This window comes from Pteropus alecto, unplaced genomic scaffold, assembly GCF_000325575.1.
Source record: "Pteropus alecto unplaced genomic scaffold, ASM32557v1 scaffold37, whole genome shotgun sequence".
NCBI lineage: Eukaryota > Metazoa > Chordata > Mammalia > Chiroptera > Pteropodidae > Pteropus > Pteropus alecto.
In genome coordinates, this window is record NW_006440605.1 from 804,186 (window position 1) to 820,501 (window position 16,316).

General features: G+C 57.8%; 3 protein-coding genes across 3 annotated transcripts; 1 reads left to right on the forward strand and 2 right to left on the reverse strand.

Annotated features, from left to right (window-relative positions):
- Window positions 1–1,310: 1,310 nt before the first annotated feature.
- STXBP2 (syntaxin binding protein 2) lies at window positions 1,311–9,560 on the reverse strand. Its single transcript, XM_006917237.3, is given in 20 exon segments — window positions 1,311–1,462; window positions 1,773–1,930; window positions 2,041–2,126; window positions 2,905–3,000; window positions 3,840–3,949; window positions 4,425–4,563; window positions 4,877–4,957; window positions 5,064–5,129; window positions 5,256–5,313; window positions 5,630–5,737; window positions 5,837–5,854; window positions 5,856–5,956; window positions 6,045–6,129; window positions 6,313–6,461; window positions 6,825–6,928; window positions 7,016–7,094; window positions 7,256–7,332; window positions 7,811–7,892; window positions 8,164–8,213; window positions 9,455–9,560. Coding segments are annotated over 20 exon segments (1,770 nt in total). The 5' UTR covers window positions 9,492–9,560; the 3' UTR covers window positions 1,311–1,376.
- A 2,810-nt stretch (window positions 9,561–12,370) lies between these two features.
- Window positions 12,371–14,554, forward strand: PCP2 (Purkinje cell protein 2). Its single transcript, XM_025050545.1, has 2 exons — window positions 12,371–13,469; window positions 13,758–14,554. The coding sequence occupies exons 1-2, from the start codon at window positions 13,256–13,258 to the stop codon at window positions 13,958–13,960; spliced, it is 417 nt and encodes a 138-aa protein (XP_024906313.1). The 5' UTR covers window positions 12,371–13,255; the 3' UTR covers window positions 13,961–14,554.
- Window positions 14,555–14,699: 145 nt separating this feature from the next.
- On the reverse strand, window positions 14,700–16,300 carry PET100 (PET100 homolog). The gene is made up of 4 exons (XM_006917238.3): window positions 16,153–16,300; window positions 15,367–15,453; window positions 15,170–15,202; window positions 14,700–14,848 (listed from the first exon to the last, which is right to left on the reverse strand). The coding sequence occupies exons 1-4, from the start codon at window positions 16,177–16,179 to the stop codon at window positions 14,765–14,767; spliced, it is 231 nt and encodes a 76-aa protein (XP_006917300.1). The 5' UTR covers window positions 16,180–16,300; the 3' UTR covers window positions 14,700–14,764.
- Window positions 16,301–16,316: the final 16 nt, after the last annotated feature.

The following is a 16,316-nucleotide window of genomic DNA, read 5'->3' on the forward strand; positions in this document are numbered from 1 at the left end:
ATGGCCTGATGCTCTATGTGGCCTCGTGTTCTCCTTGCTCTTCAGTACCGATTCCCTCTGGCTTCACTCCACTCTCCTGCGTTTGCCTCCACTGTGCCGCCTCTCTCTTCCCTGACTCATTTTCCTTCTCAGACTTTGCCTTCACCAGAAAGCCTTCCCTGACTGTCCCCAGACTAGATGGATTAGGGTGTCCTCTGGGCTCCCACAGCCCCCTCTACCATCATTGTTTGCCTGGCTGTACCTCTGTGCCCCAAAGACGAGGGTCTTCATCTGTCTTATTAGCACTAAGGGATTCGCATCTCATTTTAGCTGTGTTCTGGGCTGAACTGTGTACCCCTCCGCCTTTCCCCCCTCCTCCAAATTCGTATGTTGAAATTCTAGCCCCCACTACCTCGAAATGTGACTATATTTAAAGGGCCTTTAAAGAAATAATTCAGTTAAAATGAGGTCCTGGGGGTGAGCCCTAATCCAATACGACTGGTGTCCTTATAAGAGGGGATTAGGACACAGACACGCAGAGGGGAGACCATGTGAGGCCACGAGGAGCAGATGGCCATCTACAGGCCAACGAGAGCCATCTCAGGAGAAACCAACCCTGCCAACACCTTGATCTTGTACTTCCAGCCTCCAAAACTGTGAGAAAATTTCTGTTAAGTCACCAGGAATGTGGTACTTTGTTATGGTAGCCCTCACAAACTAATACATCCAGTTAAGCCTCTTATAAGTCCTGCAGTTAGGAGCCCCTGGGAATACCCTGGGGTGTGGAGGAAGAAGAGCAGAGTTCTAACTCAACGGGGTGGGCACAAGGCATTATCTGCAGGACGAGGGTGCTTACACAAATGCAGTGTGATGCAGGGAGCTGTGGAAGCCCCAGCCAGTGGGGCTGCAGGCCCCATCAGAACAGCTCCTGGGGGACTGGGAGGGAGCATACAGGGCCCATTCTGGTCTTTTATAATACTAACAATCCCATCGGAGCATCCAAGGTCAGTCTAGTGACAATGGAGGAATAGCAGCTGTCAGCCATCAGCTTTCTGCCACTGTCTTTTATTTCCTTTGCAAAGCAGTGGCTATTACTGGTCCCATGTTTTGAATGGGGAACCCAGCAAGTTGGCCGAGACCTGACAACTAGTCATTCTTGGAGCCAATATTCAAACCAGAGCCCAAGTTCTTAACCTCCAGCCAGCTTCAGACGCCCTCTGGCAAGACGACAGGGTATGGTGGGGCCTGAGGCACAGGCCAGACAATGGGACCTTGGGAGGCTGGCCAACGACGACAGCTCCTTGGGAAAGAAAGTGAGGTGGACAGCTGGCCCCAGACAGAAAAGAGTTTATTTTTCTGGAAAGGGAAGAGGGCAGGTCAGGGTAGGGGTGGGCGGGTCAAGGCAGGGAAATGTCCTCTAACTTCTGGTCCAGCATCTTCAGGTCGTCCAGGAAGCGGGTTGGGGTGAGGACGTGTGAGGAGCCTGGGCAGCAGGGGATGGGTGGGGAGGTGGGGTTGCTGCCTCGGCCCCTGACACCCCCAAGTCAAGGTCCTCGGGAGACCAAGCCTTGACTCTGAGCACTCCTTAGAAACATAAGGATCCAAGGCCCAGGAGACCCCTTTCCTGGGAACCCAAGCTCCAGCCCAGTGAAACCCAGGTGTCCGGCCACCTCCCCTCACTCAGGGTTCTCAGACACTAGCCCTGCAGAGGCTCCAGGCTTTGGGGAGCCAGGCCTGGGGGAGTCAAGCTCCCAACTCTGCCCAGCCCAGGGATCTTAGTCCTGGCTACTCACCAATGAGCACCTCCCACTTGCCATCAGTGGCCCTGGTCACTTCATAGGCAGCCCTCATCTCTGACATGGCCATGCCACCCACGACATAGACGATAAGCCGGGGCCCTGCCCGCGCCTCCACACCAGCCTTGTTCTTGTGCCAGTGGCCAAAGCGGGCACTGTGTGGGGAGGGGTGGGCAGAGGTCAGTACCAGCAGTAGACTCCCCCACCACTCCCCTCACCTAATATGGGCCTGGGCGCCAGTAGGTGGTATCCCAGGGACCCGCACCTGACAGCAGCCTGGGAGCTGGGTGTGGGGGCAGGGTCAGACACAAAGGGCCACAGTTTGCGGTCCAGCCGGTCCTCCACAGCATCCTGAGGGCCAGATGGAGAGGCTTAGGAGAGAAGCTCCAGGTGATGGGACACAGGCTCTGGAATTCCCTGAGTGTTTCGAGAGCCAAGATCCTGGCAGACAGGAGCTACCATTTGCATCTCTGGCCCCCTGGGGACCCAGGAGTTTGGACTCCCAGATCCCTAGGGACTCAGGAGTCCAGGCCCCCAGCCCTTTGGAAAACCAGGAATCTACAGCCCCTTGGAGACTCAGAAGTCTGAGGCCCCAGCCCTTCAGGGACCCTGGAGCCCAGGCATCCAGGGTCCACAGGGATGGTGGAACCAAGGTCACTGGGTCCCAAAGTGGGTTGAACTGCCAAGACCACTGGGAAGCAGGCAGGAAGCCAGGAAGCTGGACCTCTGGCCTGGTCTTTTTTGCTTCTTCTGCTTTATGTTACCAGGATAGGCAGGGGCTGGTGTGGGGAGGGCGAAGGAGAAAGAGGGGGCTTTCCCAGGGACAAAGGAAAAGAATAGAAGGGGACAGTGGAAGGGACTAGTGGGTGGAGAAGAAATGAGGCTCCCCCACAAGGGGCCCCTCTGCTGCCCAATTCCTTAGGTGTGCACTGGGGTTCCCCCCTGGCAAAGCAGACCGGATGCTGGGGGATGCCCATAATGAGGGATTTTCCATTAAGCCCCGAGGCTTAGCACCGTGAGCACAAAGGGCGCTGAGCCGCCACCTGGATCAGGGCAAGACTTGGTGGGGGCAGGAGAGGACAGGCCCCAACTCCCACCCTCCCCGTGCCCATCCCCCACCCCACGGCACCTCCATCACATCCTTGATAACTGGGGTCCAGCGGGACAGCTGATAGGTGGGCTCCAAACGCTCTCTCCGCTCCAGCCGGCTGGAGGTCCCAGGGCCCTATGGGAGGGGCATGGCAGGCAGGTGGGGCAATTGGGGAAAGGGGGCGGGTCACAGATGGGGCTGGGGCCCATCTGTCTTGGGGGGTGTTGCAGACAAAAATGGAGAAATAGAACAAAACTAAAAAAAGAGGAAGGAAGGAAGGAAGGAAGGAAGGGGGAGGGAAGGAGGGAGGGAGAGAATGAGAGAAAAATATAGAGACAGTGAGACAAAGAGATGGGACAAAGAGAAAGACAAGGACAGAGAGAATGATGGGGACGTAGATGGGAGGACATAGGGAAATAAGGGAACCAAGAGGTGGGGGACAGGGAGATAGACAGGGGACTGGGAGAGAGATGGGGGACATGAGAGAGGCACTGCCCAGCAGTGCAGGCTGGTCAGGGGAGGTGGGATGTGCAGGGCCAGAGAGACAGGAAAGGCCATGTGGAGAGCTGAGCACAGGAACTTGCTGTGTGTGTGGGTGCACAGGGGTTCCTCTGAGATGTCCAAGGGCTCAGGGTCGCCTGTGTGCCCTCACCCCGATGCTGGTAATACTGCCATCCACCCTGGGACTCACATGCCACACACTGCACCACTAACAGGACCTGGGCTCTGAGCACACCTCACCCCTCGGCTTATCGTGTGAACCATGGTTGGGGACAGCTCTGGTGCTCCCTAGCCCCCAGACCGACCACTGCACACCATTCTCTGTATCCTCAAAACCACACCATAATCTGTAGACCCCAGCTCTGTGATGTGCCCTCCGCCCCCCTGGCCCAGATTCTGATTCAATTCCCTGAAGGCACCGCTGCCCCACACACCTACATTTGCCTTCCACACAGGCTCTGACCCCAGCATACCCCGGGGTTGGTGACGGTGGCCCCCAGCTGTTCAAAGTTCCGGATGAGGCTGCTGTGTGCCTGCACATTGGCGTGCTGGATCAGCTTGGCCAGGTTCTCCTCGCTCACACCTGGCAAGTGGGGGACAGGTGGCTTACATGGGTGGGATTCTCTGGGAGGGTGGGAGGATAGAAGGTAGCCATGTGGGTTCCTCGGCTAAGGGGTGGCACATGAGGAGGTCCCAGGACCTGCAGTGGGGAGGCCCTCAGGACCGAGGAAGCCACTGGAGCTGGTGCAAGGAGGAGTCTTGATGTTAGAATTCTGGGTGGGGAGGAAGCCCAAAGTGGGTAGACTGGGGGTCCCTGGAATTAGTTGAGGAGCCAAGTTTGGAGGAATCATAGATTGAGTTTTCTGTGTCATTGGAGCCCTCATGCCAATTGAGTCAATGAGGGGTACCCCGGGTCAATGGAGGGGTACCTGTGAGGTGTGGTGTGCCTGAGAGGGGGCTTCTCAAGGACAGGGAACTGTGGGGTTGAGAGAGTCCCAGGATCACTGACGACCCTGGTGAATCAGGGGATTCCGAGGCCCTCACTGTCCCCCACACACCGTTCCGTAGGAGGATGTAGAGCAACAGGACCCGGATCTTGTCGTAGGCGGGCACCGCTGCGTCCAGCAGCACTGGCACAATCAGCTTCATGGCGTCCTTGATCTTCTCGCCCTCTGCGTCAGAGCCCATGGCCAAGTCCTATGAGAATTGAAGGTCAGGGGTCCTGTTAGCCATTGGCAGGGGGCTGGGGGCACAGGGCAGGGACATCCCCAGGGTCTTCATCAAGACCTCTGTGACCTGGCTTCATCCTCGTACCAGGTCTCTGAAGGTTCCACCCGTCACACAACAAGCCCTGCCCCTCACGCAGGTCCCATGTGTCCACAGGCCCCGTCCCCCCGACACAACCACCTCTCCACAGGCCCCACCTCGCCAAGGTTCCCCCCTCACACACTCCCCCCACCAAAGGCCCTGCCCCTCAGCAGGCCACCCTCTGTCCTGGGTCCGCCCCCACCTGCTCCACACCGCACAGCTTCTCCACCGAGCCCTTGAAGTGCTTCATGCAGTCATCAGCTAAATGCAGGTGTGTAGCATACTGCAGGGCGAGGGGGTGGTGAGGGTAACAGAGACTGAGTCCAGAAGGAGGCACGGAGGCAGTGGGGCTCAAGAGTGGGGGGCACAGGTTCCCTTCCCGCGCTCACCTTGTTCAGCTCCTTCTGGTACTGCGGCATCTTTTTCAGGATGTGGGACAGGTCTTTGATGTTGGCCTGGGGACAGGGCTGGTATGAGGTCCCAACTCCAGGTTTGGGATCCACACTGAGGCCCTGTCCCCACTCTGTAGGGAGTGGGGCTTTCCTCCACAGCTGCCCATCCTGACACAGGCCAGCCCCTACCTGATCGGTGGTCAGCCTCTTGCTCTCACAGAATGTCTTCAGAAGCTCCGTGACCCTCCTAGCAGTGAGGGTGGCAGGGGTGAGGTTGGGGGCTGGTGCCAAAGCTGTAGTTTGAGGGCAGTGTGGGGCTTGCAGAGCCGATGACAGGAGCCGTGGGACACAGGTCCCTGTACCAGGCCACGTGCAAGCCCTCACGGGGACACAGTGGGGATCGGCTGAGGGGTATGGCTTGTAGAGGGGCGTGCTCACAGAGGGAGAAAGGCCCACAGTGGGGGTGGTGATGGTGGTAGTGGGGGTGGTGATGGTGGTTGTGGGGATCCGAGGGGGCTGTGGCGCAGAAGGGCCTATACCCCCAGCACCCCCCACGCACATACTTAGACACATCCGCGATGTGCATGTGCCGCAGCTCCACCCACAGGTCATCGTCCTCATCCAACAGCACAGCCTTCTCATGGGCCTCGCTCAGCCCGGTGGTCTTGTACCTGCAGGAGGGGGAGACAGGAAGGTCAGGGACACTGACTGAGGCCCAGGGCCCCTGGTCCATGGTAATGGGGGGAGGGGGTGTTCCGGGGTTCACCCACCTATACGTGTCCTGCTCGGTCATAGGCCATGGCCTGAAATGTGAGCTCATGCAGCAGCGGGGACACAGGGTCGGCTGCCCGGTCCATGATCAGCAGCTGTGAACGGGTTTTCTCAGGGCCCTGGGGATAGTGGGGGGTGGGCAAGGATGAGGATGCTGACCCCCATGCTGCCTGGGGCCTGGCCCCACCTCCCTAGCACACCACTTACCTCGCCCAGACTGGGAGTGTCTGCCTTGAAGGCGTTCAGCTTGGCCAGGACCGCATGGGCCAGCTGGGCAGTGTCCTCTGGGCCCCTGGGGTGCAGTGGGCAGACACAGGGTGTGTGGTTGGGGAAGGTTAAGCACAGACTGGGGGTCGAGGATGGGGTTAGGGATGGGAGTCATGCAGCAGAGTGAGAACTGGGGTCAGAAGAGAGGTTGAAGGTGAAATGCAAGATGGGGTCAGGGTCGGGGTCAGCATCAGGGTGGGGTCCCCACTTGCGGTAGCGGATGGCTGGGTACTCCTGCAGCGTGGCACAAAGTGTGGCGATCTGCTGGGCCAGCGCCTCGAGCTGCCGTGCCCGTTCGCCTGCCCGGAAGGGGCAGTAGAGGTTGTAGGTGCTGTGGGGGGCATCCAGGGAGAACACCTGGAAGGATACAAGTGCCGGAGCCACCGCTGTAGTGGAGCACCTGCTCAACTCCAGCCGCCAGCACCTGCCACTTCCTGGGGCATCTTCTGGGGCCCACTTTGCCATCCAGGAGGCAGGTACCCCCAACCCATGTCTGGAGGAGATGGAGAAAGACCCCCTCCCCCTTGGGCAGAACTCAGAAGCCTGCTCTACACTGCCCCCTGCAGGTGCCTGCAGTGGTGAGCACATTCCACTCCACGTTGCCTCCTTTTCTTTCTGACTTGCTGTCCCCTTTACTTGTCTCAGAGCTGGCTTCTGAGGGAACCTGAGTTGTTTGGTCACAGACCCCTACTCCCTGCTCGAGTCTAGGATGGGCTGTACCTGGGCCTCGTAGGGGAGGAAGGCAAGGTGGATCTCTTTCAGCGTCTTGACCACCTTTGCCAGACGGGAGCGACCCAGCTCACTGAACAGGGGCTCGGGGCAGGCTAGGGCAGGCAAGAGGAAGCATCAGGGCAGAGCTGCCCCTATGTCCCCTGGCCCCAACCCCCACTCCTCCAGCTCTCCTCACTCACTGTCTGTGAAGAAGACATGTGCTGCTTTGTAGGTGAAGGTCGGGGTCCCCCGGAAGTCTGCGATCAGGGCCTGCACCGACTAGGGAATGCAGATCACTCTCCAGGCCTGGCCTTGCACCCCCAACCTGTCCGTCCTCTGCCCAGGCCTCCCAGCCACTGCCTGTGCCCCCAAACACATGCTGACATGCAGAGGCATGTACACACGCACATTCACACACTCACTCACGCTCACGTAGGCACCTTCTCTGTGGGGCTCAACAAATAAATGGCCTCCAGGCTAGGGATGGGTTCTCGCCGCTTGTTGATGTCCTCAACAACTAGCAAGAACAGAGGAAGAGACACATGAAGGTGGCGCTGGGGCCGGGGCACATGGCGAGTTCCAGACATGGATAGGTTTCTACATATCCAGGATCACACAGTCATACCCCTGGGGGCCTCCCATAGAAAACTACGCATTCTGGGGTCCCCACACTGAGTTTGTCCTGAGGGTCCTATACAAGGTTCCATACACAGGGGCTGCACAGCTGGAGAGGCTGACCCCTAGGGGGCTGCAACCAAGAGTCCTTTGTGGGAGGTCTGCCCATCTTGGGCTCCCACACTCAGGTTGCCCGACTGGGGAATGTACTTGGGAGGGTGACATGCTCCTGGCTGTCTACGCAGGGAGCTGCATCCTTGGGGTTCCTGGACAATTTGAGGAGATCCAACACTCAGGGGCTGTGCCCCAGGGGTCCCACGTTTGGGAGGTCCCACATGCAGGTCCCATCTGGGGAGCACTGGGTGGGGGTGTCCACTCACTGGTGATGCCCTCAGCCAGGATGTCTGACATCTTGCAGCAGGACGACAAGATGCGCATGCTTGGGTGGTCCATGATGAGCACCTGTCCAGATGGACGGACAGATGGACCGATGGACAGACAAGTCGGTAGGAGAGGCCGTAGCTGCCCTGAGGTGAGGCTGGGGCGGTGGGCAGAACTGAGGGCTTCAACAGCTAGCTGGACGGGAAGGAGGGGCCAGGACCCCACCCCATCCCAGAGCTGCCCACAGATCCCACCCTGTGGACCTGAATGAAGCCTCCACAGTGAGTTTGAAGGGGTCTCACATTCAGGGCCCCCATGTAAGTTTGGACAAAGCATTCTGCCTCACCCCTACCTTCCACTCCCCATCCTTTTTGACACTCCGAATGACTCCGCTCAGAATTTCTGTAGGGAGAGAGGGGTGGGCTATGGATGCTGGGTCATCTGGTCCCATCACCCCCAAACCTGGACAACTGTCTGAACTTCCATCTTAACTCCTGTTTATTTATCCCCATCCCCACCCCCACCCCCCACTCTGTGATGCAGCTCCTGGTGTCACTCCCAATTTACAGACAGGGAAACTGAAGTTCAGAGAGAGCAGGTCACTAGACTAAGCACCCTTGAGGCCTAAGTGGCCCAATGATTGGGGTATAAATAGCCGCTGGATAAATACGCTTTAAATGAACAATAACTGGAAAGCCAGGGCTCCATACAGGTCTTCCTGCCTCCAGAACGAGACTCTCGGCTTCCCCATGGGCTACCTCGAGTCCTCCTGGCGTGGCTTCAGCCAGACGATCCCCCGCATTCCACCACTATCAGTTTTCACTGGTCTAGAATACTGGACCCCTGGTCCCCTGCTCTGAAATGTGCCTGGCTGTGGTCATTCCATCAACCTCCAACCTCAGTTTCCTCATCTGTAAAATGTAATCAATGGCTTTCCCATCCCCCCATCAACCCCCACATACGAGGCTCCTTTTTTAGTTGAAATGCTGGAGGTTTGAGCCACATTCTGCCCTACCCCGCGGAAGTAGTGGGAGAAGGAACCGGGTGGCCCCGCCCTGCCAGAGTGTCATGCCCACTGTTATCAGGAACTCCAGGGCGGAAGGAGCAGCTAAGGCCGGAACTACTCGAGATGCGGGCGGGGACGATCTCCACCCTTCCTCCAAGAACCCGGCCTGAGTGGCCTGGACGCTTGGGTCCTCAGGCTGCATGAGGCTCTTGGGGGCCGAGCAGAGCAAGGCGTCCCCCACCCCTGGACCTGAACACGCCCAGTGAGCTTTCACAGCACCTAGGGTCGCTTATCAGCGTGCCCAGCCCAGCCCCAGTCCGCAGCATGAAGCCCCAAGAATCCAGCTCAGAGACCTGGCAGTCCGGACATCCAGCTATGCACGCTAGGGGGCCCAGGAATTCGGGCCCCGGCACCTGTCTGGGCCACCCCTAGCGTCCAGTCTGCCAGCTTCGTTCGGCTCCGACGCGGGAGAGCTGGGACGTCCAGCTAGAACCGAGTCTTCACCCGCCCCCTCGAGGGTCAGGTCTTGACGCCCAGCCCGGCCCCCAACTCCCCGCCGCCGGGGTTCCAGAGTCCATTCGCCCCTGATCCCCGACCCCCCAGGGGACGCATGAGTTCAGCCCGGGGTGACACTCACTTTCCCCCACCACCGCCTTCAGCCCCAGGGGCGCCATCTTTCTCAAGGGGCTCCGCCGCCGCTTCCGGGTCTGTCCCCAGGTGGGGGCGTGGTCCCGCGCGTCATCCACGTGGACCCCGCCCCGCGGGGCCTGGCCCCGCCCCCCGGGCACCCGGCCCGGCTCCGCGGTGGGTTCCGGGGAAAGGTCGGTCCCTCGTAGAGTGGACGAGGGGATATATCTAAGCAGACGGGCACCAAGTCGCTGGAGGAGCCCATCCGACGACGAGCTCACAGACGCGAGCTCAGACACACTTCCCCTGCTGCGCGCAGCGAGAAAGTGAGATTGCAGAGTAATAATAACCCGTAATCTTCCCCAGGCAAAGCCGGCACCCTGTCAGAAGTTCCTCCGAGACTGAGGAGTGTGTTCACACGTGGCCGCGGGGCCACAAACCTATGACCCTTTTGCCTTTTGTACCCCAGAGTTTAGCAGCAGCAGCAAGCTCTGGCAACATTGTATAAACTCAGGAGGTGGTCTGGAGGGGGAGTTGGAGCTAAGCCGGCACCCGCTGTGTGCCAGGGACCTGTGCCAGATTCTCACTCGATCCTTCTACAGACCCTGACAGGGAGTGCGGTACAGAAAATGAAATGTGGGCTCAGTGGGGCCCCCTGTCCAAGGCCGCATGCATGATGAGTAGGCCTATTGGGGTCTGAAGGAATGCTCCTCACAGCCTTGTTCTCACCGTGTGCACACACCCTCACAGGCAACAGTCACATTTGTAGGCTGATACACGTGTGGGTTTGAGTAGCATGCTCACCTGCTGGCACAGTCACACACACCTCAATTCCCATTCGACCCGAAATTCCATGGCCTGTTCCTACTGTGCGCCAGCAAAGGGCCGACATTCTGTCATAGCCTGGGCACAGGCCAGCAGTATTCACAAAATGAGATCCCGTATTTAACATGTGAGGCACGGGTTTGAAGGCAGAGTTATGAACTGGGTCTTTTATTTAGTGTTTATTTAGTCAGCCAGATGCCAGTCTTTCTGCCACTTACATGGGACAGACAACAGAAGGTCTGCCACGTGGCACTTACGGTTGACTTCAGGAGGGAGGGGATAGAAAATAATCAATTCTGCCTTAAAGGAAATTAACGATGATATGCTAGCAAGTGCCCTGTCAGGGGTGCTTTACTGGGGGTGGCACCAGAGGACCTCTCTGAGGGGGTGGCCTTCAGACTTAACCCTGAATGACATCAAGGAGCAGCTATGCAGGGGTCCAGGAAGAGAAGGGCAGGAGATGAGACTGGAGTTAGTGGTGGTAGTGGGGTGATGGTGGGAAGTGGGCCCGGGCAGGAGGTGAGGTTGGACAAGTTCCAGAGGCCAGACTTCTGTGGGACAAGGTAGGACTAACCCAGCCTGATCTTCCTGGAATTGAGAGGTTCTGGGGATGCAGGGCTCTCAGTGATAAAACTAGGACAGTGTCAGGCAAAACCAGTCCCAGATAGGAATTTTTCTCCCTCCTTCCTTCCTCATCCCTTCCTTTCTTTCCATCATTTTCTCTTTCCTTCTTCTTTCCTTCCTCCCTCCCTTCCTTCTTTCCTTTTCTTTCACAGCTTTATTAAGATATAATTCACATACCATTACAATCAGCCTACAGAGGGTGTATAATTAAATGCACTTAGCATATTCAGTTGTGCATCCATCACCAGTCCATTCTAGAACATTGCCGTTGCCTCCAAGGTCTTTGGGTTTTCTCCTGAGGACGATGAGGACCAAGGGAGAGTTCTGAGCAGGGAAAAGGAGGGGACCCCTGCAGCTCCTGGGGGGAAAGGATGAATTGCAGGGGCCAAGGAGGGAACTGGGATATGGTGAGGAAGCTGGGACCACCTCTAGCTTCTCAGCCTGTCCACTGGAGGCGAGAGTCTATAAGGCCAACCACCTCCCACTATACTCGGTGAGGGTGACCAGGCTTTTCTGTTGTTATAGGCTGAATGGTGTCCTGCCTCCAAAAAATGTGTTGAAGTCCTAACCCCCAAGAACTCAGAATGTGACCTTATTCAGAAATAGTTGCGGATGAATTAAGATGAGGTCATACTGCAGTAGGGTGTGTCGCTAATGCAACATAACTGGTGTCATGTCTTATGACAGCCACGTGAAGACAAAGACACACAGAGAACGTCATGGAATGACAAAGGCAGAAATTGAAGTACCGTTGCTATAAGCCAAAAAACACTGAGGTCTGCCAGCAGCCATTAGGAGTCAGGAGGTGAGGAAAGGACCCTGCCCTATAGGTTTCAGGAGTGCGGGCCTGCCAACACCTCGACGTCAGACTTCTGGCCTCCAGAACTGTGACAATACACGTCTGTTGCTCTAAACCACCTAGTTTATGACATATTGTTAAGGCAACCCCAGAAAACTAATACTTCTGTGGCAGAGCAGGACATCACATTGGCATTGAGGACTTGGGGCCATGGAGAGGGTGTGAACGTGGACCATGAATTGGGGAGGGCTGCCTAGGGAGGACTAAGCTCTGTGCTTAGGCAGGGGTGGTGACAGTGGCCCATTTATTCTGAGAAGAAACTTTAACTGGTTTCCAGAAAGACATCTTAGGGAGGGGATGGGGTGTGGGTGGGGTCCTCCCAGCAGCATCTTCTCTCAGGGTGCTGAGGGAAAGCCACAGCTGCTCAGGGGAGAGGGTGGGGGCAAGATCAGAGGAGACAGCTCAACTTGGCATTGGTGGCAGGTAGACAGATCCCAGACCTTGTCTTGGGGCCTATGGGGGACAACCAGATCCAGGGACAGTGAGTAGGGGGAGAGGTGGCCAGGAGACAGAGATGCAGCTAGGCTGGCTGGTGGTGCCTACAGTGTCTTCAGGTCCAGCTTCCCTTCCCCTGCAGATGGCAACTGCCTTCCTGTAGGGTGAGACCATTCTGCACTGCTTCCCGCTGGTGGGCTGCAGACCCCACGCAAGCTACCCTGTTGGCCTGTCCTCTCCCAATGGGGCCCAGCCAGCCCCAACTCCCCACTGGGGGAACACTGCTCTGGCCTGCTACTGTACCCACCTGAGAGTTCTTGGGGCCCAGTGAGTCCTGCTGGGTCAGCATGGTCCCAACCCAGGTCGCCCAGCCTCCTACCCCGACAGCAGTCCCAGCATCACACGGCAAAAACAATTATCTGGATCATCTTTATGGGGCTTAAGCCTGGGTGGGAGCAGATGGGGTGTGAGCTGGGGATTTGGGGCTGGGTACCCACTCCCCCCACATCCCAGTCTTTTAAAAAGCCTTCTCTGGCACGGGGCCGGGCCAGAGGCCAGCAGAGAAGTGGACAGGCCCAAGGAGCAGGGACAAGGATGGACCAGGAAGAGAAGGTAGATGGGGGTTTGGCCCCCTACATCAAGGTAAGCAGGCCCTACCCCTAAACCCCAACTCCTCAAGAGCTGCAAATGACAAGACTAGTTTGTAGGGCACCTAATTAGCGATTGAGTCTCCTGGGCCCCCTGGCCCAGTTTGCTGCCTAAGGAGGTGCTGGTGGGAATGAGGGTCTCAGTACCTGATCCAGACCAAGGGCAGGGGTCAGAGCTCTCGGTGATGGTCCCTGTGAGATAGAGGAATGCTGGGACTCGGGGGTGGCCCCTGAGATATTTCCCTGGCTGGTGTCCCAGCCCCCAGGCCACCCTGCAGTAGGGCCTCAATCTAGGACGGCAGGACACCAGCAGCCTCTCCCTTGAGGCGGCACCACGTGAAGTGGCACCGCTGGCTGGGGCCCCGGAGCTGGGACTGGGAAGGGGACTCGTGTCTCATTCAAAGCGGCATTGCAGAGCTGCATGCACATCAGCAGGGACTATGGTGAGAGCCGAGGAGACGGGGAGGGCAGCATGGCAGCTGGTGAGGGGCCGGCTGAATCTGGTCTGTCTGTTCACCAGGCGGGCTCCCCAGACCAAGAGGGCTTCTTCCAACTGCTGAGCCATGTGCAGGGCGACCGAATGGAGGAGCAGCGCTGCTCGCTGCAGGCAGAGCCAGGAACAACTTCCGAGAGCCGTGAGAGTGGGCAGTGGGGTGTATGGGGGTGGTGTGATTTCTGAGGATCGTGGTGTATGGTTAGGGTGTAGGGGCACAGGGCGAGTGACCGCCTGGGGAGCCTGTGTGCAAGAGTCTGAGAGAGTGAACAGGCAACTGGGGATCTGGGATGCCTGTGGGTCTGGGAACAAGGGGTGGCAAGGGGGAGGTGAGCATGCTTCCTGGAGAATGTGAGTGGGGGAAAGGGGTGGGCTGTGTTCCCTGGAATCTGTGTATGCGTTCATCCCCACCTGCCTCTGCTCCACGCAGAGAGTGGCCCTGCACCAGAGATGGACAGTCTCATGGACATGGTGGCCAGCACCCAGGGCCGCCGCATGGATGACCAGCGAGTGACAGTCAGTGCCCTGCCTGGCTTCCAGCCTGTGGGTCCCAAGGTAGGTTATGTTCTGCTGGGGCTGAGGAGAGAGCAACCAGGCGGAGCCCCCAACCCCGGCCTCCCACCCCAAGCCTGATGGGAATCTCCACCCCTGTTTATCATGTGCCACCTTGTGCCCCTGCCAGTCACAAGGTCCTGGTCAATACAATACCCGACTTCAGACAGGAAGATGAAGGCCCAGACAGGACCAAGAGGTTCCCAAGGTCATGCAGGGGGCATATTAATGTCAGAGCCATGGCTGGAACTCATGGTTCCTACCCCCACAACTGATGATTTTAGGGCGGCCAGAGAGAACAGAAGCCCCTTTCTGGCAAAGCACCTCCAGGGAGGAAGGCACACGAACTCATGCACAGGACACATCCATACACTCAGATGTGTCCATGTCACATGTAATCATGCACAGATTGGGTTCTAACCAAGACTCCAGTGGGATCCCCAAGACCCCCACCTCACACCCAAATAACACCCTAAGCAATGAGTAACTAAGGTATGTAGAAGCTCGGGGATGGTCGGGGCAGATGATGGGAGGTAGGACACTGGTTCCCATGGGCACTCTCCCTCCATTGTTTGTGTCACTTCTGGCCGGCGCTGCCTTGGACCCTCCCGCTGGCTGACCCCTCTTCATCTGCAGGATGGAGTGCAGAAACGAGCTGGGACCCTCAGCCCCCAACCTCTTCTCGCCCCTCAGGACCCGACTGCTCTCAGCTTCCGTCGGAACAGCAGTCCCCAGCCCCAGACACAAGCCCCCTGAGGGCTTGAGCTGTCCTGGGTCCCACTCAGGCCTCCCCGCAAAAGCACACAATAAAACACTTCCATGAGCAACAAATGAGTGTGTGTTATTTCATGGGTGGAGGGGCTGGGACTTAGGCACTTGGAGGCCTCAGGAGCTCTGCTGGGCAGCGCGAAGGAGTTTCTCCTCCCGCTGCTTCCGTAGCCTCTCTTTGAATTCTTCTAGCTCTCGGCGCTAAGGGTGGGGAAGGGGTATGATGGGAAGGAAGGAGGGGGGCACATACCTCAGGGCCTGGACCCCTCTCCCACCACTCTGCCCCATACTGTCCCAGGCCGCGACTTCAGAGTAATTCAGTGTCTACACTTGAAGCCCTGTGCCAATTACAAGCAGGGTCCAAGTGTGTGGGTCAGCTTCATCCTTCAGGGAGAGGACTGTAAGGGAACCACATGCTCCTCTGCTCTCAGTTCCCTGGGTAACATTTTCATTGAACCCATCATAACCACAGGGACCCAGGTCCCACTGTCCCTCTGGTGGGAGGAACAATGTGTCACTCACCTGGTCCTCCTTCTCAGGTGGCCACAACTCCCTCTGTAGGGACAAAGTCACAGATGAGCCAGGTGCCTCCAGAGCTGCACACCCAGGGCAGGTCGGTTTATGAGAGGCAGATATGGGTCCCCAGCAGGTTGGTGCCTGATGCCCTCCCCCTCCCCCTCCTCCTGCAATGAGCCCTTGAACACTCTCTCTGTGCCCACCTTGCGCTGTACGACATAGTCCTCAAACCACTTGGCCTGATTGGCAATCCAGAACATAGCCACAGGGAAGGTGAGGTAGAGTGTCATCTGAAAGAGGGAGGTGATGAGCAGAGCCAGGGATAACCCCTCTCCTCCAATTTGCAGAGGTTGCTCAGGGCCTGGAAGACAACGCCCCCTCACCCCCCGGCAGAGCCCAGGGGCGCCTCCTCAGGGCCCCCCAAGAACCCCAGGATTATGGGAGTCTAGCCCCCATAATCCAAGAGACCTTATTTCTGAAAGCTCCTGAGTCTGAGAGACTCCCTCTCAAAGACACACACACACACACACACACACAACACACACACTCTGACCCTGGGAGCATAGGAGCTCCTACTACAATCATAGGCATCTCTGTGGGACTTCATTACCCCCGCCCCACAAGTCAGATTCCGGGACACTCCAAACCCCTCATTCTTAAGAGTCTACTCCCCTAGTGTAGAAGTCTCCCTATCAGAGACACACAGCCACCCATCCTGAACCCAAGAGCTCCTTTAGAGTCTGGAACCTTCCTTCTTAAAGCCCTCTCCCCAGATCACCACTCTCAGAGGCCCTTCCTCAAACCAGCCTGCCCGGAGCCTCCCCTACTAACCCGGCGCCGCCCCACTCTGGATTTCCAACCCTAAAGAGCCTTCTCAAATCTCAGGATCTTTCTCCCCGGAGCGCCCTCTCTTGGAATTCCCCCTTTTCAAAGCCTCCTTCGCAGATACAAGAAGACGCTCCCGCCCACCCTCTCCAGTGCCCACTGACCCGAAACACCTCCAGCTTCACCCCCATTTCGCAACTGCGAGGCTAAAAGCCGCTTCCGCCTAAAGCCCACCCTCCACCAGCGCAGCAGCTGCTTGGGAATTCGCGGGACCCAACACTGAAGCTGATTGGCCGACGAGCTCCTGGGTGACGTCATCTTCGGACTC